The sequence below is a fragment of the Dermatophagoides pteronyssinus genome, unplaced genomic scaffold (genome assembly GCF_027571235.1).
Source record: "Dermatophagoides pteronyssinus isolate colony J.1.1.1.1 unplaced genomic scaffold, Derpt_VIB-CSIC_2022.12 sq0002, whole genome shotgun sequence".
In the NCBI taxonomy this organism is placed as follows: Eukaryota; Metazoa; Arthropoda; class Arachnida; order Sarcoptiformes; family Pyroglyphidae; genus Dermatophagoides; species Dermatophagoides pteronyssinus.
Genome location: NW_027461526.1, coordinates 3,944,279 through 3,969,401, shown reverse-complemented (window position 1 = coordinate 3,969,401; position 25,123 = coordinate 3,944,279). Strand labels below are relative to the sequence as shown.

Here is a 25,123-nt window from a genome sequence, read left to right as displayed (position 1 = left end):
AAACAAATAATAAAAAACACTTCATGTCCTTGTCCGGTCATAGACAACGTTCAGAAAACAGACCAAACAGATTCTCAACATCATTTTTTATTCGTTAATCGATGTTGTAATAAAAAGTGTTAAATCTTCTCATTTCGAAGCACGTGTTAATTATGTCCGCATTGAATTATCATTGAAATCAATTTAATTTCTAACAAACAAACAAAATAAAAAAATGTCTATCGGTCTAAAATCGTTACTTATATCTTATCAACAAACATTATCGATGCGTACTTTATTGTCAATGGTCAAAAGAACATCAATAAATCAAAATTTGAATATTGTTGTTTGTGATAATAATATACCTTTATCGAATTCATGGCGTTATTATCATCATCATCATAATCAAATAATTGGCCGAAGAAATAATAATGAACAATCATCATATTCGTACAATGTATTAATAAATGAAAAGCAATCAATTTTATCGACAAAATCATCTGATTCATCAACTACAAACGATTCGAATGTTGATCCAACAAAAGCATCAGAAGAACAATTATCATTGATAAGTCGACGACTAACTGATAATGTGAGTTTTCTTTTTGTTACCTGATAAATTGTTCTGATCGTGAATTTCTTTTTCTTTTTTTTGAATAGTTGCCCGTTTTTTTCCAAAAACCACATGATTTCAGAGTCTATAATCGTAATATTATTTTTGAAGATAATATTCGTAATGTTCGAACTGTAGGTATGAATGCTTATGCATGGCAAATAGCAAAGATTAAAATGGGTGCACACTTTAAATATGGTAAAGTTACGTTTAATATATTGAAATTAACTCAACATGTTGAAGATTCTACTATTAAAATACGTTGGCGTATTGTTTCCTATCCGGGTAATCAAATTGTTTTTGCATTCTGGAAATTTAAACTATGGAATACAAAAGAATCATTGGATAAAGTTAAAGATGAATGGATTGATGGATTTTCAATACTTCATGTTGGTGGTCATGATGGTCTTATTCATCGTCATGTTTGCGATAAAATTATGCCCGATACGGATGATGTTGAAACGAAAAAAACTGATAGATTGGCAGCCAAATTAGGAGTTGCTTGATTAGTTATTATTTCTTTTTTTTGTTGATAAATTTCTTTTTATTCAAATTTTTTTTCTTATTTAAAATGAATTAAATTTGAATTATATGGTTAGATTTTATGATTGTATAAAACAAATGATGAGTATATATATAAATTAATTTAAAAAAAAACAAAAATTCATTTACAATTTTTCGAAAACTTTTTTAAATCCACAAGTTTTACATGTTTGTTGATAATAATCACTATCGGAATCATCCGAATCATTAGGATTTTCAATAGATTGTTCGGGACCAAAATCATGTTCATGTGATTGGCTATGTAATCGTTTTTGATATAATGAACTTCGTGCTTGCATTCGTAATTCTTTTATTTGTTTATCAAATTGTTTACGTTTTCTACCTTCACGTTTAGCTTGACGATTTTCTCGTTCTTCTTCCAATTGTTCTTCAGTACCCCAAACTTCAAGTGCACGTTCTTCCACTTGAAAACGAAGATAAAGACGCATATGACCACGTGCATATTCACGAGGATTCTTTTTCAATAAACATTTAAGCGGTGGTTCACGTTTATCCAGATCTACATCGGTCAATAGATATTCTTGTTTAGCTTCAGTTCTAGTAATTAATTGATGTTTTTGTTTCAAATCTTTACAAATATCACAGATTTTTTCACCAAAATTTGTTAATAAAAATGAGTTACTAAAATTATCTTCACATTCATCGCAAACATTTTCTTTAGTATCCGGTTTGATTGGTAATTGTGTAAATTTTGATGTTGTTGCTGAAGTAGCCAAAATTTTCTGATCTAATTCTTGACGATCAACAAAAAATCCACCACCATGATCTTGGCTAATATGAACATTAAGTTCATTGTATTTTTCCAAACGATATACTTCATCGGTTGTTAGATCACGTTGTTTTTTTTGTTGTCGAAGTAATGCTTTTTGTCGGTTACGTTCGATTTGAGCAATTTGTTCGGTTGTTAGCTCGACATTTTTATCGGTTGACATTTTTGGTTGAAAATTTAAAAAAAAAAAACAAAACAAAATCCGTATGGCCAATAGATAATTACACAAAGCGACACCTATCGACATAAATGATTAGTTTATACAGATCAACTTTTTTTTTGATTAAAAAATTTTATTTCACTTTTAATAATTAATTTTTGCTACAATTTTTTTGCCCAATCTTATCATCATTTTTTTGGAAAAATAATTTTCAACAACAAAATCTAACCAAAATTGAATGATGGACCATAAGTTCTCTGTTTAGATTCCTTTGTTACGAGCCAAACGACGTCGCCATACCAAATACGGTAATGAGTATGGAATCGAAAAGAATAAGATCATTTTGATGGCCAAAGAACGACCATTGTGTGTATCAAAAGGAAAACTCTATGTAAAACATTCAAGGGAAAAATTAATTTCTTAATGAATTCGAAATTTCATAAAACAAAAGAAAAAAAAATACTTACAGCTCCTTTGTAGACAACTTCTTTATGATCATGTGATCGTGCCAATGATTGACGCATCACACTTCTTGGAATCAGATTCAATAAACGGGTCGAAATCATTGTTGATTTTTAATAATAAACGGATGAAAAAGAAAAAATTCAGTAAGATTTAATCAGAATCCAAACAAAACAGCAACACTGTCTTTGAGAAATGAGCTCAATGTGAAAAACGACATTCGACTATATACACATTGGTGGATAGAACCCAAACTACTCGTGACATGCAGACAAAAACAATCCGGCCAGTCATCGCGCAAATCGTAAATGTTAAACAAAAAAAAATTTCTTGAATCAATTTTCCATATCGATTTTTGGATTTCTAATTTCAATCAAAATACCAAATTAAATGAACATTGTTGATGATTCAATACTAATGTGTGTTTCATCAAATTATGGCCATTATAATTTGATTTAATTAATCGTATCATCGAATATGAAGACCAAAGATACCAAAAATGGTCAAATCATAATGCCAAAATCATTATCCACATTTTTGTTTGTTTGTTTGATCTCATATTTCCTTATAACAACAATGAGCTAATAATAATAATTGATCTCTTTAATATTTAAATTATGTCCAAAAAAAACAAACATTAATAATCATAGATGCAAGTCATTCATTCATTCATTTTAACATTATTAAAATCTGATCCATATTATAATTGGGACATTCATCTAAATGAAAATCATTGTCAAATAATTTGAAATCAAAACTACAAAAGCGACAGATTAAAACAAAATTAGGATTTGTTGTTGTTGTTGTTATTTATTCTCCCCCTTCTGACATACCGATGATTATTTTTTGGTAACGACAACAACCAATCTATTTACCAAGACAACGTTAAAAACAAAAATATTTCAATAATCGTCATCGATCAATTATTGAATGCATTGTCATTATCGATAATCACAAATCACAAAGGTTTGTATAAAATCTGTTTGTTTTTTTGTTTTTTTGATAACAAAATTAAATTTTTTTTTCACCTAAAAAAACATCAATTTTTTTTTAGTTAACGATGAAAAAGAAAAAGAAAATTGAAATAATGAATAAGAAGCAAAAACGCCTTATTTATCATCATCATTTATTATCGAACAAAATTCATTTTCAACATTCTTCGATTTTTTTGTTATTTTACATCTTTATCTTTATGCTCATAATTCAATGTATGTATTGATATATGTGTGTGTTTGTTTTAATGATAATTAAATGATATTTTCAATTATAGTCATCAATATATTAGCCATTGAAGAAGATCATTCATTATTATTATCATCATCATCATCAAACATTATAAATTCAACGATCAATAATGATCAACAAAAGCCTTTATTTAAAATCGATTGTTATAGCCTTAAGATTGGTCAATTTCGTTGTGATCCAATTGAAATCGATGAAGATACACAACAGCCATTTGGTTGTTCAGTAAATAATCTAGCACCAATTAATTGTACATTAATTAATGGCCTAATCTGTGATGAACAATCAAAAAATTTGTCCATAACAACAAAAAATGATTATAATCAACGTATACAATTAGCCATACCATGTCAATATACAAATGGCTATTCATATGAAATAACATTATTATTATCAATATTTTTGGGCATGTTCGGTATTGATCGTTTCTATCTTGGTTATCCGGCCATTGGTTTGCTCAAATTCAGTACATTAGGTTTTCTATTTTTAGGCCAATTTATTGATATTATATTGATTGCCATGCAAATAGTACGACCAGCTGATGGTTCAAATTATATAATCAAATTTTTTGGACCAAAATTAACGATCATTAATTCATTTCGTCATCAACGTTTTGGATTGTTTGATAACATTCCATTTATATATGATGATAATGATAATTTTACCGATTATCGTATGGTTATACATTCAGGTTTTGATCTTTATTTCTATCCACCATCAACAACGATCAATAATAATTTGGCAATTGTTTCGAATCATTTTGTTGGCAATGAAACATTGACCGCTGCCCATCATACGAATTTGTAAATGATCAACATCGATTCAATGATGATCATTCTCAAAATTAAAAATTGCAATTTTTGTTCTGTTTTTTTTTCTTCACTTAAACTTTATTTGTTCTCATTTTTTTTTCTTTAAATTTTCAAATGTATAAAATAATTTTTTTTTAAATTTTAAAATAAAAATTTTAATTTGTTGAAAAAGTTTCGATCGATCGACAAAATCCAATCTGTATTTTTGTTAAAAAAAGAATACAAAAACAAATTGTTAGTATTGATGATTCGTCTCAAAATCATTGTTGAAAAAAATTGATTAAATTGAGATGAAAAAAATACAAAAAGGGTTTTATTTTGCATAATAACGGGGTTACAAGTGTATCGTAATTAAAAACAACATGAACACGTTAATTATGCCTTTTTTTAATGATTATTGATCTAATTCTTGAAAAAAGAAATGTTTACCTTTAATTCCTAAGACACAACGACTATCGAAATCATCTATAGAAAATGAAAAAGAAAAAAATGTTAGATAAACCGACTTATTGCCAGGACAATTTAATTTTGTCTTTCAATGTTACTTATTTATCTTGAATATATGGTTTTTTTAGCATAAATAGAAAATTTCCATGCATACAAACATAATGTCCAGTACAAGGAAAACTGCTTTTTTATGCAATTAATAAATTTAAATAATTTTAAAATAAAAAAAAAACTTACAAAATTATAAAAAATCAATCTCAAATTTCATTAAATTCTTAAAACAGGAAAATGTGATTTACAATTGCAGCCATGCATTCTAAAAATCATTGTAACATTCTATATGAACAAATCATTCGCATTTGCCAAGCCAATTCAAATATTGATGCTGCTATCCAAAAAAAAAAAATAATAATAAAAATCTTCCATCAATGGTAGTGGTATTGAATGTTCCAAACAAAATCATTTGGTATCCTCCTCTCTTTCTCATCTTCTCATCCACGGATTTCTCTCTTTCTCTCGTATTTCTGTGTGTGATGTGTTGTGTGAACTCTTATTTCGATTTTTTTTTCTTCACATCATTCGGATAGTCAAAAAAAATCAATGATGAAAACAAAATCGTTTCATGGAGCGATGATGTAAAAATTACCATCAAAACAATAACAACGGCCAAATTCATGATGTAATCGATGTTTGTTTGTTTGTTTGTTTTTTCTTCTTCAATCTAAATCTCATTGATGGAAATTCTTTTTTGGAATTCAAGAATTTGTGAAAAAAAATCATTGAATCATCATCCAGAACATATTACGTAAATTTAACGTAATTTTGACAAGAAAATAAAAATTACGTTTTTGTTTGTTCGTATTTGTGTCGTTCGTATGTTGAGGGTCATTTCGTTCCAAATTTGTTTTTTTTTTGTGTGTTTTCGTCCTTCGTTCGAATTGTGTTTTTATTATTATTTTTTATCATTCGCATCATTTTCATTCGAAAATAAAAGTATCAAAAAATTTTTATTCATCATCATCATCATCAATCCCATTCGAATGGTAAGTTTTTTTTCCCGATTCTTTAAATGTTTCAAATTCCGACCAAAAAAACACAAACAACATTGGAAAAAATGCAGGAAAAAGAAATCAACAACGTGGAAAGATATTATTGTTTATCTTGAATGACAATCTTTGTCGTTGTTTGGAATTTGCCTGAAGGTTTTTTTGCAAAAAAAAATTATTTTCCTACATCGTCGTCGTCATCATTTGAAGTTCAAGTTTTTTATGACAATTTTTTTTCTTCTTATCATTCGAAATGTTTTGAGCTCATTTCATTAGCAGAATTCGATTGATAAAACATCAATAGATGCACATTTCAAATGAAAATTATTCATCAAAAAAAAAGAACACGTATGACCTTTTTTCCCGTTAGAGTAAGCCTTATTTACATTTTCAAAATTGTTTTTTTTATAAATCAGACAACAACAACAACAAAAATGCAGGAAAAAACAATGAAAAAAAAATTTGATCCATATTATTTTTGCGATATAAATCTTTTTTTTTTTTTTTTTGCATTTGTTTTTTAAACGGTTGTTTGATTTCCATCTTTTATTGAAAAAAATGTACAATTTTTTTTTGTTCATTTCAAACATGAAATAATGTTGATCCCATTTTTTCCCTCGTTATTATTGCTGCTGCATTTTATTTGAAAAATGTATTTTCGATCAATATATGATGATAATTATCTTTAATCATCATCTTGTTGTTGTTGTTGCTTGAATTATTAGCTTGTTTGATGTTTGAATGGTAAAAAGCATCATATTAAAAATTAGGAAAACTTATCATAATCATTTTAGCTTGTTAGCCATTTTTTTCGTTTTGATTGTTGTTGTTGTTGTTACAATCAATAATCATTTACAATCAATAATCATTCGTTTTGATTTTGTTTTGTAATACAAAAAAAAGAAAGAAAGAAAAGAATCTAGACGCCCTGAATTTGTTGTGACTGAAATCTTTTTTTTATCCTTTCGATTTGTGAAAAAAAATTTCACCTATTCATTCAATCATTGATTCATAGATGTTTGTTGTTAAAAATTTGGCAACAATCATTATTGTCAATTGGTTCCAACAACAACAACAACAATCAACCAACTAACCAACCAACCATATTTGATGAATGGAAAACATCTGCTGCTTTTTTTTAAAATTTCATATAGATTGATTGACTTGAAAAGAAAAGGAGAAAAAATGGAATGTAAATTATTTTACAATTTTGAAATCAAAATTGTTTGTGTTTTTTTTCAATTCTCAAATCTGTTTTTCTTTCTTTTATGAATCAAAAAAAAATGATTATTTCAATCATTCATACGTACACAAACACAATGAAAGACATCTGCATTCGTGAAAGAAAAACCCTCACTTATTCTCTCCTACACAATATATTCAATATTTAATTTGAAATTTTATTTTGTTTCCTTTCACATTGATTTTATTTGATGATAATATTTCTCATCATCATCATTGTCATCAACAATCCGTGTGTGGATACAAGTGGATATTGTGATTTTTTCTTTTCAAAAGTATTAGATTTCAATTGAAATAATGATGATGATGATAATCAGGATATGATTTTTATTATTATTATTATTAGTATTTCAGATATGATTTCTTTCCTTTCTTTCGGTGCAAAATACACATAGTGATAGTGATAGTGGATATTTTTTTCTTTGAAAATAGTCAATCTTTGATAAATGATAAACCATTTGGTTTTGATAAATCCCAGTCATTAATTAATTAATTCGAAATACATTGATTATAATGATGATGATGGAAAACAAAATTTCTGAATTGTTGAATAATCCATATTTTGAATACAATTTTTTTGTTTCCTTGTGTTTATTTCAATCTAAAATATTAGAATTTCCAATGTCGTATTCATTCATTCATTCATTTTATTTTTCTATTTGTTGAATATCAATTTTCTATTTATATATTTGTTTCTATCTATGGATTTTGTCATTTTTTTCTAATAAATGATTACTGCGTAGGCTTGATTCATTTTTTTTTACCGAAAAAGAGTTTCACATCCTTTTTTTCACTCCCCCCACTCATATTGAAGTTGATTTCTTTTTTGTTTTTATTAATTCAGTTGACAATGATGATGTTTATGATCAATTTTTTTTTTTGAAAAATAGTGTAATAAAGTCTCTTTTTGTTTTAAAATATAATTTCTATTGTTTTTTTTTTATTATTTCGAAATTGACAGAATCCATTTTACATTCATTCTCATTTTTACATTGTCATATTGAATTGTTTACTTTTCCCCTTTCTTCCCTATAAATAATTGATGATAATGACAGTTATATTTGATGATAATAATGATGATATGAAATTTTAACAATTGACAATTATCATTTTTCACTACGTTTTTTCTGCTGTTGTTCTGTTGTTTTTTCATTTTTTTTTTTTTTGATAGTATTGATTATTGATCGATTTATTTTTTTCATTTCAAACAAAATCTGTATTTGGATATTGATAGTTGTTTTTGTTGTTGTTGTTGATTTTGATTTAGGAAAGTTTTTCGTACATAAATTTTATTTCTATATTGATGATCATATATGGCTGGATTTGAATCGGTTTTCCTATTATATCATCATAAGAATAATGTATTTTTTTTGTCTGTTTATTTTAGTTATATACTGTAGACTTGAACATTTTTTTCCTTTTCATCTATCGATTATTTCCATATATTTTTTGTTTTTGGATTTTGAAACTATCAACATTGAAAGAAAAAATTGTTTATTTTAAAAATTGATTTTTAATACATTTTCTTTTTTCATCTTTTTTTTCTTTAAATTTTAATCCAGAATCAATTTTTTTCTCTATTACATGCGCAAAATAGAAAAAAAATTCTGATTTTCCAGCATTACTACCGGGAGCTACTGTTTATTTATGTGATTTTATTATTCAGAAAGACGTGGGTGGAACAATTTTTTGTTTCATAAAACATATATATTTAAACATACACCCAACAACGAATTACAAATTACAAATAATAATAACTTTCAATATATAAATGATGATTTCAATCATACAATTAATTGTATTTATAATCATATTTATATTATTGATTATAGCATTTTATTATACGATCAAACGATGTTGTCTTATTTATTAACATTTAGAATTGAATTGAAGAAAAACATGAAACAAATTAAACGAGTTGAAATATTCATTAAAAAAATTGAACTTTTAAATGAAAATTCATAAATCAACAAAGCAAGAATTTTTTCATCAAAACAATATTGTTGAACAAAAAAAAAGAGGAAGGAAAAAATCAATGATAGCAAATATAATGTTGATGATGATGTGAAATCAAATTTTGCCGCATCCATTTTGATTTCATTTTTATTACAGCGACAGACATTTTTGAAAATTGTTAATTTTTTTTCTGATTTAGAATTGAAAATCTTGATATATTCAGACATCACCAGCTGCAAGTTTGTGTCTTTTTTTTCAATTTGTTATTTTCCCAAAAAAATTTTCTTCGCTTTTCTGTGCTTTTGTTTAATTTCGAATCCAATTTCTAAATTTGGTTCCTTCTCCTCTATCATTGATTGGCTAATGATTTTTTTTTTTTGCTTTTGGAAATTGAACGAACAAAACTCAATCAACCCGAACCAAAAAAAACGAAAACAAATTCATAGTGTTTAAAATGGAATGAAACAGCAACTTTCAACTCATTTTTTCTTTCTCTCTTATTTTTCCCATCAATAATAAACCTTGTGATGTGAAATGATATTTTTTTTCGATTGGCGTTTTTCTCTTCCAAACAAAATGAAACGAAATTCATTTGTTTTTTCCCCTATGTAAATAATATAAATTGAAAATTTACTTAAAATAGTGATGACAATGATTAACAACAACAACAACAACATGAATTGAGTGAAAAATTAACTTTATTTTCTTTTCGATAGTATCAGTTCATCATATTCTTCGTTCTATTATTGTTTTTTCTTTTTCATCGATATTATCAAGAAAACAAAAACAAACATCATGATAATTTTTGACCTGGAAAAAAATTTGTCATTGTCTATTATTTTCAAACTTACATCGATTTTGATTTAGGGTATTCATGTGTGTGTTTTGATAATTCTTTAAGTTTTCTTCTTTTAAAATGATGTTTCATTTCTCTTCAAATTATATTTTATGCCTTTGAATTTGATTGATTCAAAATTCATTTACGCACAATTTCAATTTTTGTTCAACTATAATTTCTATCCATTTCGCGATTGTTTACTAATCGGGAACATCTTTTATTAATTGAAAATAACGAAACCACCGATAAATAATCATTTGATTCTCTTTGATTTGTTTCTGAACACATATCCATTTTTTGTTTGTTTGTTTGTTTGAAGCACTTTAATTCATCATACTCAGCTAATAATAATTTAAAAAAAAAATTTGTTTCATTCACAGGTAAGTTCATTTTTTTGATAAATTCGAGTGAACAAAAAAAAGAGGTAGAATGAATGGTATTTCATTTTTTTTAAATAGTCATAAATAGATTGATGAGAAAGAAAATTTTCCTTTTCTTCGTTATCCAAGTGTGTTTTGTTATTATACAATATATTTTTTTATTTTTGGTATTGTTTTCCGATTAACCGGAAATATTGAATGTCCAAATAGAATTGGTATATATGCGCGTATGGTTAATTTTAGTAACATTTTGGGTATGCATAACAATGAGAAAAAGATAGATTTTGGATAGTGTTTCACACAAACTTACTTAAACAGACAAACAAACAAAAAATAAATATCATCTTTTCTACCAAAGATATTCATGTCATGTTTACAATTCAAAATAAAACAAATGTTTCATTTTTTTCCCGTATTTGTTTGTGTTTATTTCATGTATCACACACACACTCAAACACAATATAATGCATTTTTCATTATAACATCTATTGAATTGAATTCCTATAGTAGTCGTCGTTCGTTTTTCTTCCCAAATATCTACCCACCTATGACACTAGCCCACACTGTAAAATATTGCAAAAAAATGATATATTTGCGAATTTAAAATGTGTTTACTTTTTTTTGTTTTTGAAATTCCATATAATTATAATTCATTTTCTTTTTTATTTGTTTTTTTTTTCAATTTGATAAATTTAGAAAAACAAAACAATACGATTGAATAATTGGAACATAAAATGGCTTAGCTTTTTCAAAACAAACCTTGTAACGTTATTTGAAAATAAACACAACAAAAATTTATCAAACGTACAATGAACAAATTTCAAACGCCCGATTCGATTGATTCATTATCAGTTGACAGAAATTGATTGGATATTATTCTTGTAATCGTTTTTTTTCTCATTTCCCTGGTGTCATTTGAATCTGTGATCAATTTTACACATCAAGAGCCTCTTTGGTTGATTATTTTATTGCAATTTTACAAACTAGAAAGTTTTGGAATGATTATAGTAATCATCATCAAATAATATTGAATAATTTATCCAAAGAAAAAAAATCATCGTTGTTCACCTACGATAAACATTGTTATTATTATTATTATTATTGTTTTTAGTAAAGTTGCAATATAAAAAAAGAAAAGAAAACATTCTACGTTTGGAAATATTAACGAGAGAAATAAAAACAAAACAAAAAATGACATTTATAATGAAGAAGAAAAAGAATAAATTTCTTGTAACAATTACGATTGAACAATTGAATTCTGTACCATTTATGAATTCGGTATTGTTTGTAAAATGTCGACTATTAGATGGTGGTTCATTTGTTGATTATACTGATCGGTAAGTTTATTTTTATTTTTATTTTTTAAATGACTTGACTGCAACAAAACAAACGAGCACATCTTATATAGATATTTTTTTTCTCATTATTAGCATCATAATAATAATGAAATTTTTGTTTTGTTGTTGTTAGAAATGACCATTTCGTGACAATTGTTTGTGTCTGTATGTGTGTATATATCTTTATTTAGTGCATAGAAAAGAGATTTTTTAAATTACATTCATTATGATATCTTCTTGTTGATAAAAATGATGCCACATGATTAAAAATACCACATTTATTCAATAGGGTTTTTTTCAGATTTTGAATTTGAAAAATAAAATTTTTACAAACAAAAAAAAAGACAATCTCCATAAAAACAATACAATAATGCAGGTTTAGTTGTTTTTTTTTCGCCCAAATCTGTGTAAAGGAATTGAAAAAATTAAATTATTTGATACACACAGAAAAATAAAGTCGTAAAATATACGGCAAAATTCATAACATTTTTGGGTTTTAACGTCATCCACAAAATGTTATGGTTTTTCTTTCTTTTTTGTATTTCTGGGCAAAATCCATGAAATATTGAGGCAAAAAACTCAAATATTTGTGGCCAAAAAATCATGAAATATTCTGGAAAAGACCTAATATTTCTTGGAAAAATCCATGAAATATTCTGGAAAAAGACTGAATATTTTTGGGCAAAAAATCATGAAATATTCTGGTTAAAAATATTTTTATTTACAAAAAAAATGCGAAATAAAAGAGAAAAGAAAGATAAATTTAGCCGACTAAGGTGGCATAAAGATCATTTTTAAATTTATAAACAAAAAGTAAACAAGTTAATCAGTGAATTAAATGATAAAAAATTAAGATTATTGGCCAAGGATAGATTGAAATTCTCCGATTTGTTTGCTTTATTTTCCAGATTATCGCTCAAATCATGGCTATGTGATTTCTAATAATTTCTCATGAATGGATGAATCTTCCTTGGTTGCCCTCAGTTCACCACTGATGCTTGCTTGAGTTCCATATCGCTTCCGATTTCTCGTTCGACCGTTGGAGATTTCCTTATCCAGCCACAACGCTTTCTATTGTTTTTTCCATGTTTTGAGCCGTTACACAAAATAATATTTTCTGATTCGAAAAATAGTCAAATGGCAAACGAAAAACAAAAACTTCGTTTAAAAACAAAAATGCTGGATTCGAATTATTTCAATTGTTTAATTGAATTATTAACAATGTTTCGAATGTTAGCGAATTGTTTCAAATTTCAAGTTCAATTGTTATGGCTCAATCGAACAAACATCGATTTACCAAATCTTTTCATGAATCGATCATGAATCCAATCTGATATTCAAAAGCAATTTTAGGTTATAAGTTGTTTACGAAGCCAGCGTGGACAACAGCCACTAGTTTTGGCTTCATGATCAAATTGCCACATCTGACCCCTTCATATTTTTTAACCAAATTAGATATTAGGAACTCATCTTAGACAAATGAAGGAAGATCCAATCCAATACCTTCTTCTTTAGCCCTATTGAAAAAAATTTGCTTAGGAAACATCCATTTTGTCTGTATGATTATTCTGTCCGGAAGATAGGATAGGATAGGATTCCATTCTCATTGAAACGTGGTTTCAAATCAATCATTTTTTTGTAGATCCAACTTCGCAAATTCATTGCAAACGCGATATGTTTGGCCGAGTGTCAAATTGTACATATTTTATTATGAAATTTTGATTAATCCAAAAATGAAAAAAATTTTCTAAGTCCAGAAATTTTTCATGAAATATTGAGGCTAACAAAAAAATCCATGAAATATTGAGGCTAGCAAAAAAAATCATGAAATATTGGGACAAAACAAAAAATCCATGAAATGTTTGGGCAAAACAAAAAATCCATGAAATGTTTGGGCTGAGTATAAGATTGGCCAAAAATCATGAAATATTCTGGAAAAAAATCCTAATATTTCACGATTTCAGTTTTCCATAAAATATTGAGGAAAAAAACCATAACATTTTGTGGATGACGTTAAAACCCAAAAATGTTATGGTTTTTTGGCAAAAAATCGAACTATTTTACGTTTCATTTTTCTGTGTGTAGTAGTAGTTGTTCGTTTGTAATATTTCAATCTGGTTATAGTTTTTTTTCATTCATCCTTATGATTATTGTTATGATAATTTTAATGTTTTTTTTCTTCTTCATTTTTTTTGTTGTCATTCTAGCCGTGAAGTTGATGATCATTGTGTTAAATGGAATAAAACGTTTAATTTTCAGGTAAAAATGTCGGCCAATGCTTCGACCGGTCTATTGGATACCTGTACATTACGTTTATCTATTCGTAAGGTATGTTGAATTTTTCATTCATTTTTTATAATTTTTTTTACTATAACAATATGATTATGAATCTGTTATTGTTTCCCTGTTGTTTTTTTTTACAAATGTTCAATTCTCATAACATTAACAACCGAAACAAATGTTATAATTCAAAATGGTGTTACTATGGTAACTTGAATTAATAATGATTATCGGTTGCGAAATGAAAATAATAATCAATGTAGATATAAAAAGGCAATGTGTTACTACCAGGTGTTCTTATACTCATTAGTTTTGGATCTTTAGAATTTGGATCCATAGATGATTTGTTATCTGAATTTAATTAATCATATTTCAATAATATTCTTCACGTTTGACTACCTGGTATTTGCCAATTATAATTTTATTTTTTAATATAATTCCTCATTGTTTGAAAAGAATTGTTTGTTTTTTTTTCATTTATATTTCATGCAAATTATGCCAATATAAATTCAAATCAGTCTTTTGATTTTCATACAGCTGTAGATGACAGGAAAAAAAATAATGTCACTATGACATTTTCAAAATAAATCCCATATTTTATCTATTAAAATATCTCCCATTTGATATTTACATTTTATTTATTGTCATTTTCTCGCCCTTTGTCGTCATTATTATTATTATTATCATTTTTTGACTTGTTTGTAATCTCATGTTTTTTTTGTTCATTCATACTCCCTTTTTTTGTAAACACAGGAAACAAAGGGAGGTAAAGCATATGTAAAATTGGGCTATGCTGATCTCAATTTAGCCAGTTTTCCTGGTCATGGACCTACCGAATGCCGCTGTCTTTTAGAAGGCTATGAATCAAGACATCAACATCGACAAGATAATTCAATGTTACATCTTAATGTTGATATGAAATTATTAGCTGGTGATCCATGTTTTAAAACGTGAGTTATTTAGAATTGTTTTATTATGTTTTTGATTTAATTTTCTTTTTTTTTTTAATTTTAAAATTACTCATAGGCCAAGATTTACCTGTCTTACTCAACATACGAAGCAAGGTTCAAGTGATATATTAGCAGCGACCGATCTATTACAGCCACCAAAACAAGATGGTCATTTTCTTTGTCCATTAGACTTATTAAAATATAAAACTAACCATTATATTTTTCCAATAACAGATTTTTTCGATGAGAACGAAACTGGGGTTTCTATCACAACCGTTAATGTTAACGATTCGCCAACAAATTCCGCCAATCATATCATCGGTCTAGTATCACCAGATGATTCATTAAATGGTCCCTCAACATTAATACAACCACATCATCATCATCATGCATCACAAACATTAAGCTATCATCATTCTAATCGGAATACGCCCACATTGGAACATAAAAAATGTCAAACATTAACATTTTCTAATAATAATCACGTAACTAACCTTAGTGGTGAGAATGGTGCTGCTAGTATTAGTGGTGTAGGCGCTTGTCCAAATGGTGATCGTAATAGTCATATTTTTACTAGCCATGATCTTACATCATCAATCACATCAAATAATACAACCAATTCTGCTTCAGTTTCTAGTTCTAACAATAACAACAACAACAACAACAATAGTTTTGATCCATTTTTTGAACCACAACATTCTCGTTCCAATTCAAGTCAAACAAGTTCATCACGTATTTCGGCAACTACTGGTTTTAATTCATTGCCCACGCATTCAAGGCAAGGTTCAGCCGATTCTGAACAGAATACAAATACAAATAGGTCAGATTATTATCCGATCAAACTTGTTTCATTTAATTATATCAAATCTTATTATAGGTATACGAATGAAATAAAATTCAATAGTGTTGATCGTGTAGTCAATAATAAACGTAGTCATCATCAACTTTATGAACGTATGAAACCAACCGCAATGAATGGATTGGGATTAACGTTGGATTCATCAACCATTTCCACAACTGAATCTTCTAGTTTTCGATCTGGTTCGAAAAAAGCAATCGATTCCACGCGTGTACCGGCCGATCAATTTGTTACAGAATTGTTGAAAAATAATATTGATGAAACAATATTAATGGATAATGTACCAATGGAAATGTTTCCAGAAGATGGTAGTGGTGGAGGCCTTGATATTCAAGTTGGACCAGATGGATCGGCAACCATAATTAGTAAAACAAGAAATAGGATTAATAATAAATTCGATAATAATAATCATCATCATCATCATAATCATAATCGTGATAAATCTAAATCAACTTCGAATGGCCGAACAAAAAATAATGGCAATGCAAGTAATAGTAATAGCAGTAACAGCAGTAATAATAATAGTCCTAAAAAACTGTTAGCCACTAATACAATTGCTCAAACATAATTGTTGATCGTATGTGGATTCATGGCTGCTTATTATTTCGAATCATACACACACACACACGCAGTTATATAAATATTTTCACTGAATATTCTTCATTGTTATCATTTTCGATCTCAACTATCTATTGGACCTCTAACGATTGTAATGAAAGAAAAAATTAATTCAAATATTATCCGAATCGATATTATAATCGACCATCTTCGATCTTGAATCATAAACAACATCCGCTACAACGACAAAACTTCAACATTGTTATCATTAATTTTGGACTGCTCATAGAATGATCTTGAATTCGATCATAATTGATTTTAATTCTCTATTTTCCTAAATAACAGAAAACAAACATGTTATGTTCTTTTTCCATAAAAATGAATCCTTTTTTTCGGATTGGATCGCTTTTTTTCGGGATAAAATGTTCCCATCGCTCATTAACTGACTGATTGAAAATATTATTGTATAAAATATATTCATTAAATCTTGATCAAGTTTAATTCATTATCATTATTATTTAAAATCAAAATCGTTTTTATAATAATTAAAAAAAATGATAAAATTTGTAAATTTTTTAAAAACAATAATTTCAATAAAAATGGCACCATCTATTGAGCTGAATAAAAAAACGTTGATAGAATTTTTTAAAAAATAATCTAATAATGATGTAACACTATAGTAGTAATGTTTCATATTCATACGAGATAATTATGTTTTTGAAAAGGTGATACAGTTTTAATCTTTTTGATCAATTCGATGATACGTTCTAATGTCAAATCTTTTACATTTGGAAATAATCTTGAATGACGATGATAATGTTCTGAATAGGTGTAAGCCATATCCGGATTATTAATTGCATTATCAACAAATTTAGCCCATTCTTGTGATGATAAATTTTTTAATTGATAAGAATCCATAGCATCAAATTCATGTAGCCATATAGGTTGAGAATTTGGTACTTTATTATGATTACGGGCAGCTAATCGATTTTCATGATCTAAATCCATAAAAAATACATCAAAATTTAATGGTTCACCTCTGCTATTCATATTGAAAATCTTGTACGATGGATTTAGATAAGAATATGTTGTCAAACTACCGGAAATGTAATTGATAGCAATTGGTTTTCCTTGTTGATTATACATGACAGCTAATTCATCATTATGCGTATGGCCATTATATGCGCCGGTAATTATATGTGAATATCGATCAAAAATTCGTATATAATTATGCACCCAACCTTCATACATATCACTAGGAGGTATATGGCCAAGAATCGAAACAAAAATCCCATTACGTTCAGCATGATCTAATTCTTTAATTAACCATTGAAGATGACCATCAGGATCAATAGGATTGTATGCACGCCAGAAATTAGCTTTATAACCATCATTACTGTTTAGAACAATCACTTTCCAGCCATTATTGATCATTCGTGAATAATAGCCACCTTTTTTGAATGTTATTCGATTCTCTTCATTTAACCATTCAGACCATATTTCATCAGCCATAATATTATATAACCATTCCATTGAATGATTACTTTTTTTCGATACTTCTATCGGTACGTACCTTATAAATTCAATTAAAGAGAAATAATTAAATAATTATCAATCATCAAACACATACATGTTAATTGGATGAGCTTCATGATTGCCTAGAGCAGGTAAAATAAGTACATCCTTGAATGTTTCTTTAATTAAATTGGCTACAATTCGATTGTGTTTTATAACCATTTCTTTTGATGTATTCCATACATCATGTGGAACATTATCACCAGTCCAAAATATTATATCAATATCTGGATGTTGTTCATGAATTTGTTTAATAGAATTATTTACTAAATCTAATGGTATATCACAATCACCATTCATTTCGCCCCAATAACCAGCCGAATAACTTTGGTTATTTATTACTATAATAATGTTGGAAACAAATGATATTCCATTTTTTTTGTTGAGAAAATTTCAATGATAATAGAAATATACATACCATAAGATGTTGATCGACAACACAATGGTTCATTACATTTGGAATTTGAACCGGCAGTATAAAAAAGATCCAAATGAATATCGGTCAAATGAAGAATTTTTCGATTTTTTTCTTCATCATCAAGTTTAAATTCTTGATATTTTTGTGGCTGTTGTCGTATTTTAGGCAATGGTAATTCCCAAAAGGTCCATTCACTATAAGTACGATTAAGAAATTTTGAACATTCATAACCAATCAACACTGAACATCCTTCATCTAATGGAACTTTTGTATTATGTAGAATATATAGAATTGCCGGCCCAAGTCGATCAACAAGACCAATACATTCACGTCCAGTAATAGGTGCTGTCGTTTCATTAAAATCTTTACAGGCAAATGATTTAAGAAAATTCAAACTTTGTTCATTATCAGGTAAAGCATTTCCTAACTTAAGAATTGAATCACAAGCTTGACAACTTTTTTCTGAAGGTTTTTCACCATTTATGATGGAAAATATCTGAAAAAAATAAGATCATAAACAAATAAATTAATTATTTAAAAAAAACAAAATAAATCCAATAATTATTTACCGAATCGAAGCTTAAACCGGCTAAAATATCATAATTTTCATCATAAATCTGTAAAAATTGTCGACCATTTTTATCTGGTAACGATTCAAGAATTAATTGCTGATCTTTTGGATTTATTTTGTTGAATGTTGGAATAGCTAAAACCGTTACCGAACTTAATAAAATTAAATAACAATTAATATAAATATTTGATTTCATTTTTTTTTAGATTAAACAATTCACTTTAAATTGTTAGTTAATGATAAGTTATGATTATTATTTATATATCAATTTTCAATAACAAAAAAAAAATATCCAATCATATGCACATTAATGGAATTAATTAGTGATTTATCTAATAATTTCAATTGCTTCCCACATCCTTCTTTTTTTTCATTTCATCAGCAGATGTTTTTTTTCTTTGTGTGTGCATTTTCTTCAACATTTATGTGACACAAGTGATTTTTAATTTTAATCAAAAAAAATATATTATTATCAAAATCTTTGATAAAATCTATTGATTTTTATTTAAAAAAAAAATCAATCTTTTCCATCAAATTTAAATGATGATTTTATTTTCAGATAACATTTTCAAGGGAAATTCTTTTTTTTCAAATTAAATACATTGATATAACAATCGATTAGCAATAATCTAATTTTGTTTGTTTCATTTGTTCAGGCGAATAATTTGATTCAATCATTTTCATAATCGACACATATTTAAACTTTACATTATGACCATTCATAATGGTTGATTCTGTTTTTTATTTTTTGTTTTGTTTTTTTTTCTCTTGAATTAGGAAAACCTAAATTAAACAAAAAGAATGGGAATTGCTTGGAGCGGTTTTAAATCTGTGTGGTCATGCATTAAATATGTCTTGAATGTTTTATATCAAGCATATCTTCATTTTCAAACGGCTTCGGATTTATTTCAAAAAATGCTTCCAATGCCAACACCTAAACTACCTGATATTTCTGTTGATCAATATTCTCTTAATAGTGGGCAAACGTATTCAAAAGATGATTGTATAAATATGTTTTCGTCGAAATTTCAATTGTCGAATATATATCAAAATTGGGTTGGTAAATGTTGTCTTGATGAACCACAAATCTATTGTAATTGTTTTGAAGATGAAAATACAAGACAATTGGTTTTATCTTCATGTCCATATTTATTGGAAAAAAAATTTGATTCAACTTGTTTTCATATAACAAATCGTAAGATAATTTTCTTTTCTTTTTTTAACTAACGAATGAAAATTTTTCTAAAATAATCTCTCTCTCTCTCTCTCTCTCTCTCCCATTTCTCTTTTATAGATACGAAAAATCAATACAAAATAACAAATCCAATATTGCCAGAATCCGATAATAATGTTTTAATTGTTTCGATCAGCATAATTTTATTAATAATCGATATAGCACTTTTTATTTATATGATAATAATGATACGATCATTAAAAGCTATTGATTCAATCAATTATAATAAAACATCATATTATAGACCAACATCGAATTTAAATAGTCAATTCGACAATGACAGTTCATCAAGTTCAACAGAAAAAAACGAACAAACAAACAAACAAAAATCACAAATAATTTAATTAATTGATTGTGTGTGTGGGTGTGCATGTGAATATTATATAAATATTAATAAAATTGTTAATTTAAATCTTTGATTTGTAATTTTTTTTTTTTTGTGTTTTCACTCAAAATAATTTTTCTTATTTTACTTTTCATTCAACCAAATTTAAAAAAATGGATTGTCTTATGAAATTGGGGACAAAAGCTCTTGGCATTGATGCTTTTATGAAATTACCAAAAAAAAATCCTTGGTCATTTTGGACGGGTATTTGTGTACTTGTTCTTTGTTTATTATTCTGGTTAGGAACATTTATGTTGAATAAATTTTCATTTGTCGACGAATCATTATTGCCAAAAACGATGGCAACAATAACAACAAATACAATAGTAACAACAACAATACAATCAGTTATTGATAAACCAAAAGATGAATATGATAAATGTTTGAAAATAATCGATACTAAATCAACTCAATCATCATCATCAATGGTAAAATTAGTGGGAAAATGTTGTCCAGAACCAGATGATTGTAAATGTTTTCTAGATAATAAAACTAGAAATATTATAAAAAAATCATGTCCAGAATTATTTACAAAAAATTTTGCCCAAATTTGTTATCCTTTACAAAGATATAAACGACAAACTATTGTTGAGAATAATTCCATTGATAATAGAATTATTTCATTCAAATTAAAATCATCATCGATTAGATTGAAAAATCGATCTATAATCAAATTATTATCATCATCATCATCATCATCATTATCATCAACAACAACAATTTCAAACATTATTACAGCTATTTTATTTATGATCAATCTAATTTTATTCATCACAATGATACATACAATTCATCAATGGCATTATGATTCGCCAATTATTATTTCATACATTTGATTGTACATGACAATGAGAATGAGATTTCAAGTTGAACATTTCATAATCTTAAAAAAAAATAAAATAAAAAATAATAATAATAATTTCCAAAAACTAAATAAAATTATCGAACCAAACAAATTTGAATTTTGTTTTTGTTTTTGTTTTTCTTTTCACTAAATAATAATTTCATTAATCAACAATAAATCATTTAGTTTTTAAAATTTAAAATATTCTCATTTTAGTTCGAGAAAATTATTCAATCGTCGAATAAAATTATAATCGATATGGGTTTACTTGACGGATTTTCATCAGAAATAATAGGTATTGTATCTTTCATACTTTTCATCTTTGGTATATTTTGTTTAAGAACTTTTATAAAATCAAATACCAATTTAATATATTGGGCTTCAATTTTGGGTTTATCCGGTTTTGCTGCTTATAAAGGTATTGAACAAATAAAATATTATATTGATAAAAGTAAAATTGAAGCATCCAAAAATATTAGAACAATAGACACATTAACAACCACTGTTGAACCAAGAATTAATCAAAAACAATGTGAAGATATTTTTCGTGGACGATCATCATCAATGATTGGTAAATGTTGTATGGAAGTGTTTGATTGTCATTGTTTGGATATTGATCATTATGCAATATCAATACTAGCAACTTGTCCAAGATTACAAGAAAAAAAACTAGATGTTGTTTGCTATTTTATGGGACAACGAGATGGTTTGTTTGTTTTTTTTTCTAAATAGAAATATATTTTTTTTACTATTATGTTTTATTCTAAATTTGGTTTCTTTTTGTTTGATTTATTGAAAAAAAAACAGTAATGGCTTCATCCAATAAAAAACACAATAATAATAATTTATCGCCTATAATAATGATTGGTAAAAAAATCAATTTTTTAATATTGATTTTATTCATATTTGATTTATTTTTATTTATAATTATGATTCATACAATTTTTCAATGGCGAACGGAAATTTATTTCGATAATCAAAATAATGATAATGATAATAATAAATCGGAAATTTTAAACAATTTTTCAGATGAATTCAATTATAATAATAATAACAATGTAAATGAATTTATTGATAAAATCAATGATCAACAACAAAAAATATCATCAATTATCTAACGATATATTTCATTCATCATTACAAAGATTATTCATTCATTCATTCATGACATATCTTACATATTATTATTATTATTTTTTTTTGTTTACAAATTCTAATTTTTACAAAATAAAATTTCCAAATAAATAATATGAATTTATAAAAATTTATACGGTTTTTTTTCTGAAAGTAAAAATTGATCCGATCGATAGTCGACTATGATTATGATGATGATCAGTGTGTATCGATTTATCAAAAAAAAGTGAATGATGAATATAGAGAATTTTAAAAAAACCAACTTTTCATAAATGTTATAGGTGAATAGGTTTTTTGAAAAGCAATTTTGTTTTTGTTCATTTTTTTCCAAAGTTTTTTTTGTGGTTCTCCATTTAAAAAATTTTGAAAAAAAATAATGATAATGATCATCATTATTGAATCGATTTTCAAACAAAAAAAAATCAAACTTTGCATATAACTTTGAAAACCACGATTATCATCATCATCATCATCACGGGTAACGAAATCAAACTTTTTTTTTTTTTGATTCAAAAGTAAAAAAATTGAAAACTAAATTCATTAAAATGGGAAAAATATGAAAAAATAATGATTTTGATTTTATCATTTTTTTTCTTTCTGTTCGGTTCTGTTCTGTTCTGTATGTAATAATCATATTTGATCCGATCCATTTTTCCACAAAATTCCTATAACAAACTCCATATATCTTCACTTGTGCGCTAGAAAATTCTCTTTTTCTTCAAATACAAGAAATTTTCAATCAAATGAAGAAAAAATATCAATCAAATCAATCGGTCAATAATGAAACAAAAAAGTGAAAAAAATTCTGTTTCATTGATGAAAAAAAAACATCATTTTATTCTTATCAAGTTTTATCATTCGTTGAAGAGAATGTAAGGAAATGAATGCATTCTGAAAGGTTCATATATCTCATGTTTGAATGAATGGGAATTGAGGTCAAAGTTAAAAATAGAAACACTACATTTACACACACACACACACACACTCAAAAACACATAGTAGAATCAATGAAGATATTTTTCTTCTTTACATATCGTATACTACCATCGTAATCTATTCTATATATCCAACAACAAAAAAAAACGACGTCATACTTAGCCTCAAAAGTCAATTGAATTTTTTTTATTTAATACTTGAGAACCTTATATTCTTGTTATACATTGTTATGTTTAGTTTTTTTCTAGGTTTCATTGTCGTCATCATTTTCTATGAAAAATAATGAAAATTCACCTAAATATTATCCACAACAAAAAAAAATGTATCAGACTTGATGATGTTTGTGTTTGTTTGAGAGTGTGTACGTGTGATTGAATAAATAAGAAAACCGATTGATTGAAAACTGGTGAAGATTTTTTGTTCTGTTCGGATAAGAATTATTTTTCGTAACAAATTAGAACAACAACAACAACAGGTTGACTGAACAAAAACATATTTTCTTTTAATTTCCCTGAAAATTTAAACAACAAACAAAAAAAACAAATAGTTAAATCTGTGCAACTACTACTACTACTATTTTGTTTGGTTAATGGGCACCATATTTTTTTGGTTCCTAGATACTTGATACTTGTAATGTTCTTTTTTTGTTGTTGAAATTAATTAGATGGAAAAATGACCATTATACTGAACAGAGAAAAAAAAATCATAACCTCAGAATTAAACAGTTTCTCTTTTTTCCCCTACTGTTATTCTACTGGAATTCGTTGGCCGGGATAAAAAAAATCTATTCAAAACTAATTTTAATGGGCAAAACATTCAAAAACAAAACAAAAAAAATTCTTTCAATTGGTATCTGGAATTCTGAAATACATTACATTTTTTTTTCTCTCTCTACAAAATTCAATTTCCTTTTCATCATAATCATCGTCATCATCAACTTTTTCACCTAGGCAACTAGATTGAACAGAACAAAAAAAAACAATCAATCAGATGAATTAATGTTTTGAATATATATTTTTTTTTCTGTTTCCCGAACATTCCAATGACCAGAATTTCATTTAATTTACTTTTATTTATACAAACATGCACACACACACAATAAATTCTTTATGATATTTGTCATTCATTCATTCATTCATGCAAACAAATGAAAGATATATTTGAAGATCAAATAAAACATTCATCGATTAATAGGTTTCTTGATGATGTTTTTTCTTTTGGTTTCAATTTTCAGTTTTATTTTTTCCACTCATTATTCTTGGGGAAATCAAAATGGAAATAAAATATGCTGACAAAGTGGATTTACATTCATTCATTTCATTTTCCTGATGAATTTTTTCATTCAGAGTTTTTCTTTAAAAAATGAAGTTATTCTGTGTAAGTTGGTATTTCAAAATCAGATGAAAAATCAATTGACTTTTAATTTTTTTTTCTTTTAGAAAAGTATAAAGATTATAGAGATAATTAGTGCATTTTCTGGTGAAATTTTTATTGTAATTATCCTTGAAAAAAGGGAAAATTATGAAACAATT

General features: G+C 26.6%; 8 protein-coding genes and 1 long non-coding RNA gene across 12 annotated transcripts; 5 read left to right on the top strand and 4 right to left on the bottom strand.

The window, feature by feature from the left end:
- Window positions 1-78: 78 nt before the first annotated feature.
- On the top strand, window positions 79-1,190 carry LOC113790438 (uncharacterized protein C6orf136 homolog). Its single transcript, XM_027340112.2, has 2 exons — window positions 79-571; window positions 640-1,190. The coding sequence occupies exons 1-2, from the start codon at window positions 215-217 to the stop codon at window positions 1,096-1,098; spliced, it is 816 nt and encodes a 271-aa protein (XP_027195913.2). The 5' UTR covers window positions 79-214; the 3' UTR covers window positions 1,099-1,190.
- Window positions 787-2,163, bottom strand: Xpac (DNA repair protein complementing XP-A cells homolog Xpac). The gene has a single exon (XM_027340101.2). It carries the CDS (start codon window positions 2,086-2,088, stop codon window positions 1,261-1,263), a length of 828 nt encoding a protein of 275 aa, XP_027195902.2. The 5' UTR covers window positions 2,089-2,163; the 3' UTR covers window positions 787-1,260.
- Window positions 2,164-2,197: 34 nt separating this feature from the next.
- On the bottom strand, window positions 2,198-2,773 carry LOC113790469 (uncharacterized). Its single transcript, XM_027340144.2, has 2 exons — window positions 2,553-2,773; window positions 2,198-2,472 (listed from the first exon to the last, which is right to left on the bottom strand). Exons 1-2 carry the CDS (start codon window positions 2,649-2,651, stop codon window positions 2,347-2,349), a joined length of 225 nt encoding a protein of 74 aa, XP_027195945.1. The 5' UTR covers window positions 2,652-2,773; the 3' UTR covers window positions 2,198-2,346.
- A 310-nt stretch (window positions 2,774-3,083) lies between these two features.
- LOC113790488 (uncharacterized) lies at window positions 3,084-5,548 on the bottom strand. Its single transcript, XR_003474771.2, has 3 exons — window positions 5,286-5,548; window positions 5,031-5,066; window positions 3,084-4,798 (listed from the first exon to the last, which is right to left on the bottom strand). It is a non-coding gene; the product is annotated as an uncharacterized LOC113790488 (long non-coding RNA).
- On the top strand, window positions 3,608-4,772 carry bisc (TM2 domain-containing protein 1 biscotti). The gene is made up of 2 exons (XM_027340089.2): window positions 3,608-3,755; window positions 3,818-4,772. The coding sequence occupies exons 1-2, from the start codon at window positions 3,608-3,610 to the stop codon at window positions 4,594-4,596; spliced, it is 927 nt and encodes a 308-aa protein (XP_027195890.2). The 3' UTR covers window positions 4,597-4,772.
- Window positions 5,549-5,856: 308 nt separating the features above from the next.
- Window positions 5,857-17,005, top strand: LOC113790405 (uncharacterized). 3 transcript variants are annotated; one of them, XM_075824597.1, is made up of 7 exons: window positions 5,857-6,091; window positions 11,207-11,847; window positions 14,055-14,175; window positions 14,881-15,077; window positions 15,154-15,245; window positions 15,312-15,897; window positions 15,955-17,005. In XM_075824597.1, exons 2-7 carry the CDS (start codon window positions 11,702-11,704, stop codon window positions 16,502-16,504), a joined length of 1,692 nt encoding a protein of 563 aa, XP_075680712.1. In that variant the 5' UTR covers window positions 5,857-6,091; window positions 11,207-11,701; the 3' UTR covers window positions 16,505-17,005. The 3 variants fall into 3 exon arrangements, with proteins under 3 accessions (XP_075680712.1, XP_027195870.1, XP_075680711.1); XM_027340069.2 differs by having other exon boundaries at window positions 15,154-15,897; XM_075824596.1 differs by lacking the exon at window positions 5,857-6,091 and adding an exon at window positions 10,493-10,510 and having other exon boundaries at window positions 15,154-15,897.
- LOC113799048 (sphingomyelin phosphodiesterase-like) lies at window positions 16,969-19,298 on the bottom strand. The gene is made up of 4 exons (XM_027349642.2): window positions 19,057-19,298; window positions 18,488-18,983; window positions 18,125-18,410; window positions 16,969-18,067 (listed from the first exon to the last, which is right to left on the bottom strand). The coding sequence occupies exons 1-4, from the start codon at window positions 19,252-19,254 to the stop codon at window positions 17,191-17,193; spliced, it is 1,857 nt and encodes a 618-aa protein (XP_027205443.2). The 5' UTR covers window positions 19,255-19,298; the 3' UTR covers window positions 16,969-17,190.
- Window positions 19,299-19,558: 260 nt separating this feature from the next.
- Window positions 19,559-21,569, top strand: LOC113789904 (uncharacterized). The gene is made up of 2 exons (XM_075824600.1): window positions 19,559-20,253; window positions 20,353-21,569. The coding sequence occupies exon 2, from the start codon at window positions 20,791-20,793 to the stop codon at window positions 21,511-21,513; it is 723 nt and encodes a 240-aa protein (XP_075680715.1). The 5' UTR covers window positions 19,559-20,253; window positions 20,353-20,790; the 3' UTR covers window positions 21,514-21,569.
- A 189-nt stretch (window positions 21,570-21,758) lies between these two features.
- Window positions 21,759-22,693, top strand: LOC113789924 (uncharacterized). Of its 2 annotated transcripts, XM_075824498.1 has the most exons (3): window positions 21,759-22,227; window positions 22,329-22,388; window positions 22,551-22,693. In XM_075824498.1, the coding sequence occupies exons 1-3, from the start codon at window positions 21,780-21,782 to the stop codon at window positions 22,637-22,639; spliced, it is 597 nt and encodes a 198-aa protein (XP_075680613.1). In that variant the 5' UTR covers window positions 21,759-21,779; the 3' UTR covers window positions 22,640-22,693. The 2 variants fall into 2 exon arrangements, with proteins under 2 accessions (XP_075680613.1, XP_027195327.2); XM_027339526.2 differs by having other exon boundaries at window positions 22,329-22,693.
- Window positions 22,694-25,123: the final 2,430 nt, after the last annotated feature.

What these genes read in the sequence shown, in the direction of transcription:
- LOC113790438 (XM_027340112.2), top strand. Translation starts at nt 215, where the DNA reads ATGTCTATCGGTCTAAAATCGTTACTTATATCTTATCAACAAACATTA. An exon ending in GTCGACGACTAACTGATAAT is followed by an intron (nt 572 to 639) that starts GTGAGTTTTCTT and finishes TTTTTTGAATAG; the next exon opens with TTGCCCGTTTTTTTCCAAAA.
- Xpac (XM_027340101.2), bottom strand. Translation starts at nt 2,088, where the DNA reads ATGTCAACCGATAAAAATGTCGAGCTAACAACCGAACAAATTGCTCAA.
- LOC113790469 (XM_027340144.2), bottom strand. Translation starts at nt 2,651, where the DNA reads ATGATTTCGACCCGTTTATTGAATCTGATTCCAAGAAGTGTGATGCGT. An exon ending in AAGTTGTCTACAAAGGAGCT is followed by an intron (nt 2,473 to 2,552) that starts GTAAGTATTTTT and finishes TGTTTTACATAG; the next exon opens with AGTTTTCCTTTTGATACACA.
- bisc (XM_027340089.2), top strand. Translation starts at nt 3,608, where the DNA reads ATGAAAAAGAAAAAGAAAATTGAAATAATGAATAAGAAGCAAAAACGC. An exon ending in CTTTATGCTCATAATTCAAT is followed by an intron (nt 3,756 to 3,817) that starts GTATGTATTGAT and finishes TTTCAATTATAG; the next exon opens with TCATCAATATATTAGCCATT.
- LOC113790405 (XM_027340069.2), top strand. Translation starts at nt 11,702, where the DNA reads ATGACATTTATAATGAAGAAGAAAAAGAATAAATTTCTTGTAACAATT. An exon ending in TACGTTTATCTATTCGTAAG is followed by an intron (nt 14,176 to 14,880) that starts GTATGTTGAATT and finishes TTGTAAACACAG; the next exon opens with GAAACAAAGGGAGGTAAAGC. An exon ending in CAGAATACAAATACAAATAG is followed by an intron (nt 15,898 to 15,954) that starts GTCAGATTATTA and finishes ATCTTATTATAG; the next exon opens with GTATACGAATGAAATAAAAT.
- LOC113799048 (XM_027349642.2), bottom strand. Translation starts at nt 19,254, where the DNA reads ATGAAATCAAATATTTATATTAATTGTTATTTAATTTTATTAAGTTCG. An exon ending in CCGGTTTAAGCTTCGATTCG is followed by an intron (nt 18,984 to 19,056) that starts GTAAATAATTAT and finishes TATTTTTTTCAG; the next exon opens with ATATTTTCCATCATAAATGG. An exon ending in TTGTCGATCAACATCTTATG is followed by an intron (nt 18,411 to 18,487) that starts GTATGTATATTT and finishes ACATTATTATAG; the next exon opens with TAATAAATAACCAAAGTTAT.
- LOC113789904 (XM_075824600.1), top strand. Translation starts at nt 20,791, where the DNA reads ATGGATTGTCTTATGAAATTGGGGACAAAAGCTCTTGGCATTGATGCT.
- LOC113789924 (XM_027339526.2), top strand. Translation starts at nt 21,780, where the DNA reads ATGGGTTTACTTGACGGATTTTCATCAGAAATAATAGGTATTGTATCT. An exon ending in TTTTATGGGACAACGAGATG is followed by an intron (nt 22,228 to 22,328) that starts GTTTGTTTGTTT and finishes AAAAAAAAACAG; the next exon opens with TAATGGCTTCATCCAATAAA.